General features: G+C 37.2%; 1 protein-coding gene across 1 annotated transcript in view; it reads left to right on the top strand.

Moving 5' to 3' along the window:
- The window catches only part of QRFPR (pyroglutamylated RFamide peptide receptor), an 80611-nt gene extending 62007 nt beyond the window's left edge, over window positions 1-18604 (top strand). Inside the window, exons 2-6 of the mRNA XM_037829048.1 lie at window positions 6945-7103; window positions 9948-10009; window positions 14077-14312; window positions 15843-15940; window positions 16690-18604. Coding sequence (XP_037684976.1) covers window positions 6945-7103; window positions 9948-10009; window positions 14077-14312; window positions 15843-15940; window positions 16690-17090 — 956 coding nt within the window. The 3' untranslated portion in view covers window positions 17091-18604. The remainder of the gene's footprint in view (window positions 1-6944; window positions 7104-9947; window positions 10010-14076; window positions 14313-15842; window positions 15941-16689) is intronic.
- The last annotated feature ends 366 nt before the right edge of the window (window positions 18605-18970 follow it).

Genomic DNA, 18970 nt, shown 5'->3' with positions numbered 1-18970 from the left:
AGGAAAAAACATCCAAATCATTATACTTTTTAATTAAAAAAAAACTGCTATGGTATTAAATAATTGTCACCCAGAGCCTTGCCTGTTTCAAGCATTTAGTTGGAGTATCCAGTGGTGATATTTTGTGTGTCTCTATTGCCATAAACACATGCAATAAACTATCAGTGCCCTCTTGATCACTGGAAATAGTGCTTTAAGTCTAATCAGTTTAAAGAAACAGTTCCAAAAATTCAGAACCAATTTAGAATCCTCAAGAACCATTCTTAGTATCAAAATCTGTATTAAGGTTCTCCAGAGCAACAGAACTGAGAGAGAAGGGTGGGTGGTGCTGTAAATTTAAGAGATTTGTTGTGGGAATTGGCTCATACAACCATGGGGAATTGGTAAGTTTGAATTCTGTAGGTCTGGCTGCAAGTTGTAAACTCTAATAAGTGTGATGTTGAATTCACCAAGAGAAATCACAAGTTGTAAACTGATGAAAGTGAATTTGAATTCCCAGGAGAAGCTGCCTGGCTGAAGTAGAGACATAAATTCTTCTTTCTGACTTCTAGAATCCTCAGTCTTGCTTTAAGACCCCCAATTTACTCGATGAGGAGATTTCCCTTATTGCTAAAGGCAGTCTTCTGTGTTGATTGTAGATGCAGTTAACCATAGATGAAATCAACTGACTATAAATACAAAATCATCTACCAAATATCTCACAGTAACAATCAAGCCAGATCTTGCTGGACCAAACAATGGGAAACCATAAACTAACAAAGTTGTCACATAAAATTAAACATCACATATAGTTGTTGGTCATTCTGTGGACAAATGTCTGTTATGTCCTTTGCCCATTTTTTAATTGGGTTGCTTTTCTTTTTGGTGTTGAGGTGTAGGATTTCTTTATATATTCTGGATATTAACAACCTAACAGATTTATGGCTTCCAAGTGTGTTCTACCACTCTATTGGTTGTCTTTTCACTTTCTTTTTAGTGCCTTTACATGCACAGTATTTAGTTTAATGAAGTCCCATTTAGCTACTTTTTTATTTGTTTATCATTCCTTTGGTATAAAGTCACAGAATCCACTGCCTAATACAAAGTCCTGAAGATATTACCCCATGTTTTCTTTTAAGAGCCTTACAGTTTTAGCTCTTATATTTAAACTGTTGATAGATACTGAGTTAATTTTTGTGTATGGTGGGAGGCTGGAGTCCACTTTCAAATTTTTGCATGTGGCTATCCATTTTTCCCATTACCATTTGTTGAAGAGTCTATTTTTTTTCCCTTTGACTAGAGTTGGCTTCCTTATCAAAAATCAGTTGACCCTAGATGTGTGAGTTTATTTCTGCACTCTCAATTCTGTGCCAGTGGTCTATATGTCCATCCTTATGCCAGTACTACAGTTAGGCTTACTGAAGCTTTGTAGTAAGTTTTGAAATTGTGAAGTGTGAATCCTCCAACTTCATTCTTCTTTTTCCAGTTGGTCTTGGCTATTCAAGTTCCTTACCCTTCCATATGAATTTGATGATTAACTTTTTCATTCCTGTGAAAAAGGCTGTTGGAATTTTGATTAGGATTGTGTGTTGAATCTGTACACTGCTTTGGGTAGTATTAAGGTCTCAATAACATTAAGTCTATCAATTCATGAGCACCTTCCAATAATGAGCATAACATATCTTTACATATTTTAAGGTTCTTTAATTTCTTTCAGTAACAATTGGTAGTTTTCTGTGTATAGGTCCTTTATATCATTGTCAAATTTATTCCTAGGTATCTTCTTATTTTTGCTGCAATTGTAAGTGGAAATGTTTTCTTGAATTCCTTTTTGGATTGCTTGTTGCAGGTGTTTAGAAACTCCACTGAGTTTTGCATATTTATCTTGTGCCCTGACACTTTGCTGAAGGCAGGTGTAGCTCTAATAGATTCCTCGTCTATTAACTTTAGTAGCTTCCTTGTAGATTCTTCCAGAGTCTCTCTATATAAATATATGATTATGTCTTCTGCAAATAGGGATAGTTTTACTTCTTCCTTTCTAATTTGGATGCCTTTTATTTTGTTCTCTTGCCTATTTGCTCTGGCTGTGTGCTTCCAGTATAATATCAAATAGCAGTACTGGTAGCAGGCATCCTTGTCCTGTTCTTGATCTCAGAGGGAAAGCTTTCAGTCTTTCACCATTGACTATGCTGTTAGCTGTGGTTTTTTCATATATTCTCTTTATCATGTTCAGAAGTTTCCTTCTATTCCTATCCTTTGAAGTGTTTTCATCAAGAAAGGATGCTGAATTTTGTCAAATGCCTTTTCTACAACAATCAAGAAGATCATGTGGTTTTTCCCTTTTGATTATTGACCTGGTGTATTACGTGAATTGATTTTCATGTGTTGATCTACCCCGCATACCTGGAATAAAACCCGCTTGGTTATGGTGCATAATTCTTTTAATGTGCTGCTGGATATGATTTGTAAGTATTTTGTTGAGCCAGGTGTACCAAATTAAACTCAAATTATTTTCATTAGGCTTTCTTATGATAAAAGAACTTCATTAAGTAACACATCCTGTATTGGGTGATTATATCATCTTATGAAATATATTGTTCCTATGACAGCTGGGTATTATTAATTCCTTCTAAAAAAAGATGAAATTGAGGCTCATAACGACTAACATAACAGAGCAGATAAGTGTTGTGTATCTTGATATTAAGACACTGTTGACAAGTATCCCATTCTATTATGATAGGCAAGATGAATATGTATAGGATAGATAGCACTATAATGAGGTTTGTTCTTATTTATTTGGTTACACCTGTATGTTTGATTATGGATCCACATCCACCTCAGGGAAGGTTTCTTCTGGTATCCTTTTGACTCTTCCTTGATCTTGTCCTGCCCGACATTTTACTGAACACTTTGAAAGAATAGAAGAAATTCTGATCAAGTTTTCAAATAGACCCAGGAGGACTATCCAGGTGAATAATTTATCACATACTTATCTATTCAACTATCATATCAAAAACAGGATTTGAAGTAAGCTAATTCATTGACAGTATAATCAGTATTCAAACATAGCAAAAAATAATAGCATTAAGGGTAAATTCCTGCACTTATCATCTAAGCTATCTTGATAGACAAGGAAGGACCCTATCTTTGAAAAGGGTTGCAATAGGGGGAACTAGAACTGGGGATGGGAGTGTGTGAATTGGCTCTTGGGTTGCCATGTGGAGATTCCAAGAAGGACTGGAAAGGGGGTATATAAGTTATCTAAATATAGTATGATATATTTTTTCACTAGTCACAGGTTGGGAGGTAAGGAAATCTTGGGATATCAGACATTTCTATTAAATGGGCCCAGGGTTTTCATTAATTTCAAGTTCAGCAGAAGCCAACCTTTTGAAAAGTCTAGCACAAAAGCTGATGCAAACTTTAGTTAAAATCACAGAAGAGGGTATTCAGAAGTGGGGAAGGATGGCTTCCCTTCTGGGCCATTTAGTTACCAACTGAAGAAAGTCCAAAGGAGAGTGTCCAGGTTGTTGAAAAGTCTGGAAAGCATGTCCAATGAAGTACAGGTCAGGGAAACTGCTTATATTTAACCTAGAAAAGAAAAGACTTAGGAGTGCCATGAAAGCTTCTTTCAGATTTATGCAGAGCTACTGTTTGGAAGAGATAGTTAGTTTGTTCCTAGACTCCCAGAAGGCAAAACCAGAAGAAGTGGGTGGAATTATTGGAAAACACTTTTTCCAATTAGAGCCCCTCCAAAATTGAGTGAGGTGCCTTTAGATGTTAAGAGCCTCTCAGTCGTTTGTTCTCTTAAAGTCAATGAATGCTGATTGAAGATTTACCATGTGCCATTCTAAGTGCTCAGAATAAATCCATGAGTAAAAGAGGCAAAGATGCCTGCTTTGGGGAGCATTTATATTCTAGAAGGAATGGGGAGATGTTCAACAACCAATAAAACAAACAGTAAATTATGTAAGATGCTTTTAGAAGGTGAAAGACTTATGAATGAAGAGGCCTTAGGGTGGGAGTGTGCAGGCAAGAAGGCCACCTCTGGAGGTATTTAAGCAGAGCTTGAGAGAGCATTTGTGAGAGAAGGGGAAGAGAGGATTTCTGCTTTTGGTGCGAGCTGAACTATGTGACCTTCGAAGTCTCTTCGAGCTCTTGCTAGTCCCTGTGTTTATGATTCTCTTATAATTGGGAATAATTAATTTGTAGCAGTGAGCAGAATGGACTTAAGGGCAGAGATGCCAGATCAGGTCTCACAAATCCAAATGGTGAAGGGGCCAGACAGACAGTATAAAAAATTTAAAATATTGGCAATGCATTCAGATAATTTTACAGATATTATGTAAACAACACAAAGTGTGTTTGCAGATTAAGTCTTGCTCAGAGGCTGCAAGTTTGAGATCCTTACTTTAGAGAAAGTGAAATCATTAAAGAGGCAAATGTTGTACTCCAAATAAAAGTCTTGGACAGGGAATTAAAGAGAGATAAAAGATAAAAGGACAAATGTGGGAATGAGAATTATTCTTTTGTTATGATTTGACAGGGAACTGAAAGGGAAGAAGGAATCAAAGATGACTGTAGTTTAGACCCTGGGAGACCAGTTCACACTGACTTTGGCTCTTCTCGAGCAAAGATCACATTTATTTTTTTCTGCCTATTATCAGTGGTCAGATACTGATTTGTCCTCTCATTATCTTACCTAATTACATGTCATTTAGGAACTTAGAATCTAGTTGGAAAGAGAAAATATAAGCCAGTGTCAGGGTACAAGATCAACATTCAGAAATCAGCAGTATTTCTACACAATTGTAATGAACAATCTCAAGAAGAAATCAAGAAAAACAATCTATTTAAAATAGCAACTAAAATAATCAGATTTCTAGGAATAAATCTAACCAAGGAAGCAAAGGACTTGTACACAGAAAACTACAATACATTGCTAAAAAAAATCAAAGCAAGTCTAAATAAATTAAGGACATTCCATGTTCACAGATTGGAAGACTAAATATTGTTAAGATGTCAGTTCTATCCATAATGATTTACAGATTTCATGCCATCCCAATAAAAATTCCAAAAACCTTCTTTGCAGAAATGGAAAAACCAATCATCACATTTATATGTAGGGGCAAGGGACCCCAAATAACCAAATCTATCTTAAAAGAGGTGAATGAAGTTGGAATACTCACACTTAAAATTTATTACACAGCTACAGTAATCAAAACAGCATGGTACTTACACAAGGACAGACATACAGACCAATGGAATCCAATTGAGAGTTTAGAAATAAACCTACATATTACGGTCAACTGATTTTTGACAAGGGTGCCAAGTCCACTCCACTGGGGAAAAATAGTCTCATCAAGAAATGGTGCTGGAAAACTGTATGTTCATATGCAAAAGAATGAAGGTGGACCCATACCTCACACAATATACAAAAATCAACTAATAAAATGGCTCAAAGATTGAAATAAAAGAGCCAGAACTATAAACTCCTGGAAGAGAAATAGGGAAAGATCTTCAGGACCTTGTGTTAAGCAATAGATAAATGGGATCGCATCAAACTGAAAATTTGTTGTACATCAAAGGGCTTTATCATGAAAATAAAAAGATCACCTACTCAATGAAAGAAAATATTGGGAAACCACATATCTGATAAGGGTTTGATATCTAGAATATATAAAGAAATCCTATAACTCAACTATAAAAAGACAATCCAATTTGAAAATGGGCAAAAACTTGAATGCACATTTCTCCAAAGAAGATATGCAGATGGCCAAAAAGCACATGAAACAATGCTCCACATCATTAGCCATTAGGGAAATGTAAATGAAAACCACAATATGATACCATTTCATACCCATTAGAATGGCTGTTATTAAAAACAGAAAATAAATGTTGCAGAGGATATGGAGAAATAGGAACACTCATTCCTTGCTGATGGCATTGTAAAATGGTGTAGCCACTGTGGCAGTTCCTCACAATGTTAAGTATAGAATTACCATGTGACCCAGCACTCGCAATTCTACCCAAAGACTTGAAAGCAGGGACTTGAACAGATAATTTCACACCAGTGTTCACAGCAGCATTATTCACAATTGTCAAAAGATGGAAGCAACCCAAATGTCCATGAACTGATGACTGATGAATGGATAAACAAATGTAATACACACACAAACACTTATACACAGTGGAATACTATTCAGCTATTAAAAGGAATGAAGTTCTGATACATATGACAACATGGATGAACCTTGAAGACCTCATGCTGAATGAATTAAGCCAGACACAAAAGGACAAATACTGTATGATCTCACTGGTATGAAATAATTAGAATAAGCAAATTCAGTCAGAAACTAGAATATAGGCTACCAGGGTGGGAGTAGGGAATGGGGGAGTTAATACTTAAATTGTTCAGTTTCTATTTGGTTTGATGGAAATGTTTTGGTGATGGATGGTGGTGATGGTAGCACAATGCAGTGAATGTATTTAACAGCACTGAATTATATATTCTAATGTGGTTAAAAGGAGAACTTTCAGGCTGTATATATGTTACTAGAATGAATGCTTAAAAAAACAAAACCAAAACATAGGACTGTGCAACACAAACAATTGTAAATGATGGACTATAGTTAATAGTACAGTTATAAAAATGTTCTTTCATGTTTTCATAAATCATAACAATTGTGCTATAATAGGGCAGGTTGTTAATAATGGGGTGGTATATAGTAACTCTGTATTTCATGCATGATTTTTCTGTAAACCTACAACTTCTCTAATTAAAAAACAACCTAAAAAGTGATAATATAAGCCAGTACAACCTATCTCAATTATTTTATGTCTATAATGTAATTTTAGAAAATTTTTGAACAGAGGCTCAGAATTAAGTAATTGTGATAATTACAGGCACATGAAACTTTTTTTTTCTTTTCTGATGAATGCCTTGTCCTTTTTCCTTCCTTTAGGTGCCTTCATTTGCAAGATGGTGCCATTTGTTCAGTCTACCGCGATAGTGACAGAAATTCTCACTATGACCTGCATCGCTGTGGAAAGGCACCAGGGGCTTGTGCATCCTTTTAAAATGAAGTGGCAGTATACCAACCGAAGGGCTTTCACAATGCTGAGTGAGTCCTCGGCTGCTCTGGCGTCAGTTATGTGAATGTTAATGCCATTCTTCATTACAAGACAAAGAATTTCTTCAAAGAGAACCATATTTATAAACTAGAGGATGAGTTTCTCATCTAGCTTGTAGACACTGTGGCTTAATTTGAGGGTGTCAGTCCTCTGCTCATTTGTCTCCACCCCCCACCCGCCATCTTTCCTTTAGGCCGACCACTGGCTTGAAAATCTCTAATTTCAGATTTATTTCTTTGGTTTAAGTGTTAAAACTTTTAGGCACTACTTTCAGCTACTCTAAAATAACTCCCGTTGCCAAATTAGCATTCATTAGATTAGTAAACTGCCATCTGAGGTAAGAAGGCTCTAAGCTAAGCTGATAAGGGCAGACAGATTTCAATGGGGGCAAGAATGGTGGTTATAGAGAAAAGGAGAATGGGGTGCTGCCAGGAGCTGTTCCTGGTGGTAAGGAAACAATAACAGAAGGCCATAGGCCACGGGAGAACATTAGGTATTGAGTGCTGGAGGTGACAGACAAAAACGAATTCCACCTACTTCATAGTTTAGCTTCAGGCATTGCTGAATCCTGAGCTGGCTGTAACTTGTCCTGATTCAGCAAGGCACAATGAACATGTACCCCAGGATAAATGGTAAATTTGAAGCAATGTCCTATTGCTTAACACAGTGGAATGGAATAGTTTCTCTATTCAGTAATTATCAATGAGCTGTTGAAAACTTTAATGTGATTCACAGTGGTTCAAATCTATTATAGCTAAATAATCAGATGTATAGTAAGCAACCTAAGCAAATCAAATAGAGCATTTTCCCCTAATATCTCACTTGAGAGGAAAGGGTAAACATTTATTCTGCTTAAGTATTTAGCTAGGGTTGAACTGCGGAATTTACAAAGAAAAACCCTGAAGGCTTTGCAATGACAAACTTATTTTAAATAGTTTGATATGAATAAATAGGTAAATCAGTAGGGAAAATGTTGTTAATTTAAGTGAGTTATTTTCAAATTTGTGTCACATTCTCCCTATAAAGAAATCAAAGATCTCTTAGCTTTTAATAATTGACATCCTTCCAACATCAAAACATCTGAAAACATTGTGTGGGTATGAAAAGAGGTAAGGAAATAACACATGGAGGGCAGGAGTTATTAAAAAGGAAAGAGAAGTGGAAGGAGTCTCAACATCTGAAAGCAAAGTTGATAATTGGAAGTCAAGGCAGTTCCTTCTAGAAAAAAATCAGTGGCGACAGGAAGATTTTTAAAGTAGGCTCATCTCCCCAGGGGGGCTTTTATGCAGTTTTTCCCGGATGTCTCCCTCCAGCTCTGCTACACTGTGAACTAACCTTGTCAGTCACTGTGGCTGTCATGCCCCTTACTTCCTTCTTGCTGAAACTGCTTGTCCCCTGGGCCCTGGCCAAGGAAGCTCTACTAGGCTTTCTTGCTCAGAAGTGGTCACAGGTTGTATCAGAAATGTACATCTAACCCTTGTGTAGCCCTTCTAACCCTGAGCAGCCTGGGGACCCAGGAGGGTTAGCAATGACTTAAACTAATTAGACTCAGTTCCTCCAAAATTTGTAGTAAATGGTGGAAAAATAATTGGGCATAAGATAACTAGAAGCAACTAGAATAGAAGAGCTGTGTATGGTGATGTAGAGATATCATGAGAGAGAAGGAGAACTATTTTGGGTAATGATGGCTTTCTATAGCCAGTTCCGGTTCATATATTTCTTTATAATGTACCCCAACTTAAGTGAATCTCAGTTCCTTGACACCTAAAGCAATGCATTGTTTTCTTAATGGCTCCGCACAATATTAAAAAAACAAACAAAAAAAAACCAGGCAGAGTTTGATCCGGAGCATCACCCCCAAAATTTAAGTCTAGGCTGTTAATATTCAGAGGTTGAAGTAGTCCATGGTAATTTTCCTCTTCTTCTTGCTCAGGGCACATCATAAAGAAATTCCTTGCAATGAACTCATAGAGTACAGGAATTAGAAAGAGCACCCCAGTTTCTGATACTATAGGTGTTTGTTTTGTAAATAAGAAAAAAATGCCCACATTTGCATAAATGATAGGGGGTGATCTGTCATGTTTAAAAGTCATTCACTCAGCAAAGATGGATCAGCACCTACTGAGAGGCAGGAATTTTCCTTAAAATCTTATTTGGAGAAACAAAAAAATAAATGGCATTGTCCTTGCCCTCACAAAGCTCAGGGGAAGACCAAGAAGCAAGCTAGTAAGGCCAATGAAAGCCCTGCTGTAGATGGCATATGGGAACAACAAGGAATTAATGGTCAGTTCTGTCTGGAAATGGTGGTGGCCTTTAAAAATTTACAAGAGAAGGTGGCATTGGAGTCGAGTCCTGGAAAATGAGTCCTCTGATGGGCAATGGAGATAGGGTGGCCAATCCAGGGTAAAAGGAATGGGAACAAAGGCACTGAGGCATAAGGAGCACAGTGCGTTCTTGGACATGGGAACCGAAACCAGCTCTGTAAAGAACTCAGGTGTGAAGAGATGTGAACTGAAATGCAAGAGGGAAGAGATGCAAGTAAGATTGTGGAGAACCTCATGGGCCATACAAGGAATTTGGGTTTTATCTTGTAGGCAATGGAACACTATTAAAAGAGTTTTAAATAGTCAACACATGCCTTTAGGAAGACTATTTGAGCAGCAGTTTTGAGGGTGGTGAAGGAAGGCATAAGTGGACCTGTGAGACCATTGTCCTGCTCCGGGACAGAGAGGATGGGATCAATTGAATACAGAGAATCTTTTGGGTTAGAGAATGAAGCTCAGTTGTATTTTGCTTAGCTGAGTCATACTCTGATGATTTTCACATTTTTGCAGGTGTGGTCTGGCTGGTGGCAGTCATTGTGGGATCACCTATGTGGCACGTGCAACGACTGGAGGTAGATTCCGAGCTGGGATGGATGATCATATTTTTGAACTTTCTGACCCCTCTTAATTACAGTCATTTCCTTACAGCAAGAACATTACAACAAATTTGTAATGATTTCACTGAAGATCTTTCAAGTGAGATAAAACAATTTGTTTCAAGATGTTTTTCTGTGTGTTTTATCTAGCTTTTTCTTCATCTCAAGCCTTAATGCTTAAAAAAAAAAACAAGGTACCAGGGTAATTTTCTACCTTTTTCTGCCAGCTGAAGATGCCTTTCTTAGTGTTCTCTAGTGTCTTGTTACATGTTAAGAGTTCAGTGATCACTGTAGGTTTTCCTTTTATTTTTAAGTCACATAAAAAATTTGTAAGCGAATCTCATTCATAAGTTTTTTCTTACCTACCTCCCATTCACTACAATTGGAATTTGAATTGGAAACCTTGTCAAGGATCATCTTATTTGACCTCTATCCTTCCATCTCACCTTTGTCAGATGGTCCCAGTCTTGCATGATGATTTATAGTAATTAGAGAACTGTGCTCTTTTTAGGCAGCCCAGTCTGTCCATTGCAGCGTACTTTAGCATATCCTGTACAGACTATAGTCTTAAAAGTTTCTTGATTACAATCCCCTAAGATAATTTTAAAAGCTGTGTACTACTCTGAACCTTTTTAAAATGACATAGGCAAATGTGAAACTTTACTGATCATTGATGTCCATCAGCACGGATATCAAATGACCTATAACTCAAGAGTATATTTAAAAAATAAATTTTTTTTTAATGTAACTGGTCTGTTGAATGAACAGTACTCCATAGGTGAGAGCAGAAAGCAACTTTATTCTGTCCTTTGCTACCAGATCTCTTGCAATCTGAGGACTTCCCAGTCCTGTGGATGAAATCCCATGGATGAAACCTTCAGCGGGCCCTATAACATTTCCAGTCACTCAAATAATAAAATTCCTCTGGTCTCTTTTAGTCAGAAGAGCAGTGTTGTTATTCAAATGTCCATTCCAGTGTCACAATCATATAAGCCCATGCTTTCAGTGAATCTAAAACTTTCCCCTTTGCTGAGCTTGAGCTTTCTTCAGGCCTAGAAGCCTGTAATTTGTGGAGGGGTCATGGTTGGCTTCTTCTCTGTTGCCTTGCCTTGCATTTCTCTTTTTCCACTCCTCCATTCAATTGACTGTCTGCCTCCTTGGGAGCTGGTGAGTAGGGTGGAGGAGAGGATGGGCAGATATACCCTGGTATTAGTGAGTTCTGGGTAGGGCCGTTTTAACATGCTTGAAACTTTACTACATGGGTTTCTCAAAGATAATACCAACTGTGACCTCCATCTGCTACTCCTTTGACATGCTCATGAAGACCTTTCAGTATCCACATGCAACCATTAATAGCCAGCTCCTTTCCACTGGGTCTGCCCTTATCTCCAGCAGGAAACCCATATGGAGGAGGGTCATTTCAAAATGGCCCAGTCCAATTCCATTGGTGGGCTCCAGTACTGGCCCATAGAAAGCAAACAGAATTTTCTATTTTTTAATAAAATATTTTATTACATGCCCTAAACATGTTTTAAAAATCTAACTCATTCACTCTATAGTAAATGCCATATGATCTAGTTGGCAGAGCTACTCCTCAATGTCAAACAGATCAGCCTGATATTTTTTGTCAGGAAAAAGTCTGATTTCATTTTTAAAATCAGATAAATGTATTAATATGAACCCCCATGACCACCTTCTCTCTCCTAAATTCAATTAGAGAAAGAGAGGAAGAGAGAGAGAGAGAATGGGAGAGAGAGCTCACACACACGTGGATAAGCACACATGGAGCTTGAATTTCTCACCTTGTTGCAATAAAGAACCACATTTCTTACAGACGCTCTCTATGCTTTCCTCTCTCCTGACTCTCTCTCATGGGTAATGTATTTAACAATTCTCAGGGCATGGAAGCAATGAGGTGATTAAATTAAAATTGTTATCACTTCTGTCTTTTCACTGTATGAAAAACATGAATTCAGAACATCCCAATACCTACCAAAATACCTTTATTCTAATGCCAGATTTTGTCCCGAATAGAAATATATTTTGACAGGAAAAGTCACAAAACTCTATCATGGGTTTATGGCACCTCCACAAAAGGAAGTTTCACTGATAGCAGTACTTCAAACTGTTTCTTCCTTTTGTGCCTCATGGTAAGATTTAGGTTGGACAAGAGATTTGGTTTTTGAAAATTGCGAGAAGGGTGACTATGAAAGAGGAACTGGGAATGCAGACCCAGCATAACACCTCAACCTCATGCACTCTCTCAGGCAGTGGGATTTTAGAGAAGTTTACTTATGGAAATAGAGGATCTAGAATTGATTCCCATGAAACCATCCTGGCTAGACTGCCAGTGTAGCATTGTTCTTTAGAATTGTCAATGCCTGGCCTCTACTTACATGGAGTCAGAATGAATTGCATTTTAACATCCTGTTCCCAGGGAATTTGGATCCTGGAATTATTTTTCAATAAGTGTTTTTCTTAGTTGTATTTTGTTCTAGTTTGCTAATGCTGCGGAATGCAAAACACCATAGATGGATTGGCTTTTATAAAAAGGGGGTTTATTTGGCTATACAGTTACAGTCTTAAAGCCATAAAGTGTCCCAGGTAACACATCAGTAATCAGGTACCTTCACTGGAGGATGGCAAATGGTGTCCAGAAAACCTCTGTTAGCTGGGAAAGCACATGGCTGGCGTCTGCTCCAAAGTTCTGGTTTCAAAATGGCTTTCTCCCAGGACATTTCTCTCTAGCAAGCTTGCTCCTCTTCAAAATGTCACTCACAGCTGCACTCAGTTCCTTCTCTTTGAGCCAGCTCATTTATATGGCTCCATTGATCAAGGCCCACCCTGAAAGGGGGGGGCCATGCCTCCATGGAAATACCCCATCAGTTATCATCTACAGTTGGGTGGGGCACATCTCCATGCAAACAACCTAATCCAAACGTTCCAACTTAATCCCCACTATTACGTCTGCCCCACAAGATTGCATCAAAGAATATGGCTTTTTCTGGGGGACATAAAACATTCAAACTGGCACATATTCATAAATAACACTTAGAATAGAACTAGAATTTTCTTACCTGTGATGAATAGACTGAAAAGCTTTTTTCCCTCCATTCACTTGACATTGAAGATTGATGATAAAATTTGCTGAGAATGTAGGCAGGAATATGTCTAAGACCTAAATCTTTTCCATCTGGAAATCTCCAGAGTGACTAGAATATCTACAGTTTTAGTAAGTTCTCTCACTTTTATTCCTATTACCCAGAAAAGTGTCTTTTAAATATGCTTTAAAATACATAGTTTGCCTTTATTATAAGCCCTTATTAGCACTTATTGTTATTTTTATTGTTAATAACAGTTTTGAACTCTTAAGAAGATGAATCTGTCAGAAATAGTACGAATAAATTAGCATCACCTTTCTACAAAATACGTAATTCAAAGGCTTATAATTGAGTGTAAATATTTCCAGGATGGTATTAGTTTTGAATCTCAATTTTTCGTTCGTCTCAGAATCTGAAGGCTAACATTGCCTTTTAAATGTCTTTCTAAGCATTTTGATTATTGCAGCATGAAATAGCAGTAACAAATTATGGGCTTTCAGTACTTCTTTATTAGAAGAAGTCTGATGCTTTGTAAAATTTGTGTCTTCAGTAATCAAAGAAGCTTAAACTAGCTAATATGAGTACAAAATATTCTTTCACACATACTTTGGTAATTGTAGTGTTCTTTCTTCCAATAGAAAACGTATGACTGTAGTGGATCTAAAAGTTGAGAGAGATGAAAAGTGAAAGTAAATAAGCTGTGACCTTAATTCCACTTAAAATAGAAAAGAAGACATAAAACTCTTAAGAAATTCAGCAGTTAACTGTAAAAACCAGTCTTCACAACAAAAGAGCGATTGCAATTGTATATCATTTGAAATATGTACCACTGGCAAATTTGTAAGGGCTTTAAAAATACCGCATTGCAATAATACTTCACTACCTTCTGTTCTTCTGATGCTTACAACTGGTTCTTCTAACTGAGTTACTCTTATTTTAAAGATTAAGTATGACTTCTTGTTTGAAAAAGAACATATCTGCTGCCTGGAAGAGTGGACCAGCCCTGTGCACCAGAAAATCTACACCACTTTTATCCTGGTCATCCTTTTTCTCCTGCCTCTTTTGGTGATGCTCATCCTGTACAGCAAAATCGGTTATGAACTTTGGATAAAGAAAAAAGTGGGGGACAGTTCAGTGCTTCGAACTATTCATGGAAAAGAAATGTCAAAAATAGTCAGGTCCGTTTATTGAAATATTCACCACTTTGTAAAATATTTTTAACTAGGTCATTTAATCAAAGCCATTTGTTTGTAATTTATGTTTAGAGCATGGACTGACTGTAAACTTTTTATGATTTTTATGTGCAGCAGATAGAAAGAGCGGCATCAGCAGCTTCCAAATCGAAGGGGGAAGTTACCATTATTGATAGAAACTTATTTGGAATTTAGGAAATTATGTTTTCATCTACATGTAAATGTGACATGGTAGGAAGAGCTGTGAGCTGGTGTCAGGGCCTAGGGCTCCTGCAGGTGCTTTCCTCTCAGTTCCACTTGCCAGCCTCGGGTCGTGGATGAGTGTCGTTTCTTCCTCCCACCCAAGCCTGATGCTAACGTACCTAAGAGGATAGTGTGAAAATCCTTTGGAATCAGGAGCCTGCTATTTACTTTGAACTATTAGTAATGACATTTTATTTTTACCTAAGGCTTTTGTTTACTGATTTTATTCATTGACAGAGATTTCAAGAAGACAGTGTACCACTATGGTGCTTATAGTCCTTATGGTTTATTTTATCATCTATTCTGAATGGCTATTAAAAACAAAACAGAAGCAAACAAAATCCTCTATCAAGTCTAGTAATTTGGTGGGATTTTTATCATTTCTCCAAGTGTGCAGCGACCTCTAGTGCCGTTTGGGTAAAGAAACCCTCCCTCTCAATGTGACAGTTTGGCGCCCCTGAACTGTTCAGCACCTGCGGCTCCTTACGGATTTTGGTCTCCCATTTCCTTGGGAGAAAGGACCACCATGTTGAAATAAGAGCTAATGGGTATGACTTTTAAAGGATCATACAAACATGTAGGTCTCCTGCAAATGTTACAGAAGTAATGGAGAAAACTAGTTTGAATCCCCGGTTGATCATATTATTTAGCTGTATAATAAAGGTTTGCATTTTAATTCTATCCTGAAGGATTCTATGTTTCATCAATACTGATATTTTGCTGTCACAGGCATGAATGCTCTTCAATTTAAAGTGAATAAGAGCTTAGGCACTGGAATTAGACTGCTTGGTTTCAAACTCTAACTACATCCCTTCACTAGACCTCTGACTTTGCAAGTTGCTTAACTTTCTCAGTGCCTCAGTTTCTGCATCTGTCAAATGGTATGTTGGGAAGATTAATGACATAACCCATACCAGGCTTCTAGCAGAGTTGCAGACCCATAATGACTACTCAGTAAAAGTTGCCTGTTGTTATTATTTTAGTATAGTGCTTTTCAGTTTACTCACTTTGAGAAAGTTTATTTCCTTTTTCTGTTAGCAAATACCTTCTAGCAACATATATTTATAATGTGAGATATATAGGGATGAGGGTAATATCAGTGGGAGAAGATGATAATCAGCCTGTAGTCAACCTGCCATGAATTTCATTAATATTTGAAAAAAATACAGTTGAGAGGTCTAGGCACAAACTTTATTTAATAACTCTGCTATCAGTTTTACACATTTGCCAAAGAGAGGTTAACCAATATGATATGTTTCCTTATGGGCACAGGAAAAAGAAGAGAGCTGTCACCATGATGGTGACAGTGGTGGTGCTCTTCGCCGTGTGCTGGGCACCCTTCCATGTCGTCCACATGATGCTTGAATACAGTAAGTGCTTTTCTTCCCATTTGATGGAAGTTCAAGTTCATTTCCTGCTAGAGCGGACAATGAGTCATTGCAATGTGTTGCTGGTCACTTGGGGCCATCAAACAGCAAACATTTAACATGCTTTTTTTCACATTTTCAAGGCCATGAGAACATTACATGGGAGGTAGTTATGTATGATGGTGACTAAATCTTTAATAATTACAGAAGATAAAGAAAGGCTTTTGCTATTCTCCCATTGACTCCTTCTGTTCTTGCTGTTTGTTTATAGATTGAGAGAGATACGACACCTATGAGTGGTCCCTTATTTAGAGAACTTACTTGAATCACATGAAGTTAATAACACCCAGGAGTTCAGTGACCCTCCATGTATTCTCACTGATAGCCTGAGACTTCACATCATTCTCAGTATGATTATGTTTCTGTAACATAGGGGAACATTTGAATGGTAAATGCTGCTTCCAATTGTACGAAGCTTGGAATCGTCAAGGTAAAATGCAGTGAGCCCCCTAGTATGTGTAGGACACCAGGCTATGTCCTTGTAAGCCTAGACTCTCTGAGAATGAAAAACTAACACAGAGGTCATTTTTATTAAGATAACAGATTCCTCTCCTCAGTGTGGCCTGAGAATTATTCACACCTTTAACTTCTTTATAAGAGTGTAAGTCTTTGGCAAAGAGAGGTGATAAATAGAAGTTTTAATTTATGCTTATTAAAACAAATATGCACTCTAAATTATTACTTTATTTCAGGTAATTTTGAAAAGGAATATGATGATGTCACAATCAAGATGATTTTTGCTATTGTGCAAATAATTGGATTTTTCAATTCCATCTGTAACCCCATTGTTTATGCATTTATGAATGAAAACTTTAAGAAAAACTTTTTGTCTGCAGTTTGTTATTGCATAGTAAAAAAATCCTTATCTCCAGCACGAAGGCATGGCAATTCAGGAATTATGATGATGCAGAAGAAAGCAAAGTTTTCTTGGAAAGAGAACACAGTAGAGGAGATGAAAGGAGAAACATTCAGTGATGGCAACATTGAAGTCAAATTGTGTGAACAACCAGAGAAGAAAAAAAATCTCAAAAGACATCTTGCCCTGTTTAATTCTGAACTGTCTGAGAATTCTGCCTTAGGCAATGGACATTAATTGTAATGATGCCTTCATGATTAATGTCATTCATATTTTAATCTGAAGAGAAAATTATTTTGCGCAAAGGTCAAAATCATTTTGCCATAGAAATATGACATCAGACATGGAAAAAATTTTGAAACTAGTAAACTGTCCTCATAGATTGTAAAAGTGGATTTTAAAATTCTCTCAGAAATAAATTTTCTTGGCTGACAGTTCCCTCCCCCTCCCCATGCAGTCAATGTAATGTGACGTTCTTTGTATTGCTAAATTGGATAAAAAACTAACTTTAAAAAGTTCTTGAATAAGTTTAATAATTTAACTCTACAATGAAATTTTTAGTGCACAGTTGAAGTTAGAGGGTATGATCTTTTGCAAATGAGGCCTTGTCAAAATTATAAATTCAAAAAAGTTGGAGAGGGAGCTAAGTGACAGATTAACGAGTCAGATGCATGGGTTTGTGCTTCTTCTAGTCCTCTAATTTATCATTGCTGTGATGACTGGCAAGTCACTTAACCTCTTTGAGCCTCCTTTTCTTCTTGAGTAAAGTGGGGGTGAAACTTCGTAGAGTTGCCAAGAGAATAAAATGAGACATGAGTGGGAAAGCACTTTATACTATAAAACACCGTCAGGTTGTGAAGCATTCTCATAGGTCTTTGTGTCTTACACTTCCCTTTCTGTTCCCTTTTCTTTTCTGAGCCCTGGCCCCCAGCCCTGCCCAACTTTCCCTTCATGCCTGTTATAACCAGTTTCTCTATAATCAAAAGATGGAAGTTTCTGGGATCCTCACTTATAGGTTGACTGCAATGTATTTACACCAATCTATCTCAAGTATTTATATTTTTGAGCCCTTTATTCTTACTAGTGGGATGGCTTTTTCTTATGTAAAAGGGCTTTAGGTGTAGTTAGCATACAGGAGAGAGAATTAACTCTAAGTCTGTGAAACAATATTGTGCCAAGACTGATCCCCAAAAGAGTTGGGCCAGGAGGAACAATATGGTTCCCCACCTACATTCCTTACCTAAATCTCCCTTAAACCCAACCCCTTTGTCTTCAGTCTTTTCCTCTTGCTCCCAAATGTCATGGACCTAGCGGCTACCATTGCCCTGTTGATTCTCCTTCGGCATCTGAGATTCCCAAGGCCCAATCACAGCCTCATGGCCAAAGCGTTTCTTCTGCCTCCAGTTTTCTAGCACTTAATTCTTCCAGCTATATAATAAAAGGAAGAGAAGCTCAAGAGCCGTCAGCATATTTCACTGGTAGGTCTCTAAGTGGGAACCAGAGAACTCAGGCTGTTGAGACCTTTCAAGATAGACATTTGATTTTATACGTGTGTCAGTATAAGAATGGATGGAAAAAGATGAAGCAGTGTGTGATATAGGAACATGAAAGTGAAGAGAGGAAAACTCATGATTTGGTTTGTGTTGAAGTGGACTAACCATGAGTTATTTGTGTAAACTGTTTACCATTTTGCCTAGCTACCTTATACCACAACATTGATTATCATTAAATCATTAAACCATTCAAATTGAGTCAGATTCATGTTTCTGGTTTCTTACTCATCAACAGTTAATACTACTATAAATTTGATGTACATGTGCTTCAAATATGACTAAATGAAAAGCAAATAAATTAACATTGTTATTGGCTAATTATTAAGTGTTAGAATTTTAAAAATCCTAAACATTGCAGAGATAATCTAAAATAATTCTTAGATATTAGTTAATAACTTAAATATTAAATATAAAATGTCCAGACATCCTGTGAAAACTTTTATTCTATTTTTGCTCACTTTGCAATGAATACTGTTTTAGAAACAAAAGTAGTTATGGTACATGTTTTCTTCTGTCCGTTACTGAGAAACTCCTACCGTTAGCCACAGAAGCTCATACTGAGTT

This window comes from Choloepus didactylus, chromosome 3, assembly GCF_015220235.1.
Source record: "Choloepus didactylus isolate mChoDid1 chromosome 3, mChoDid1.pri, whole genome shotgun sequence".
NCBI lineage: Eukaryota > Metazoa > Chordata > Mammalia > Pilosa > Megalonychidae > Choloepus > Choloepus didactylus.
The sequence above is the reverse complement of the archived record's forward strand: the minus strand, read 5'-3'. Positions and strand labels throughout refer to the sequence as shown.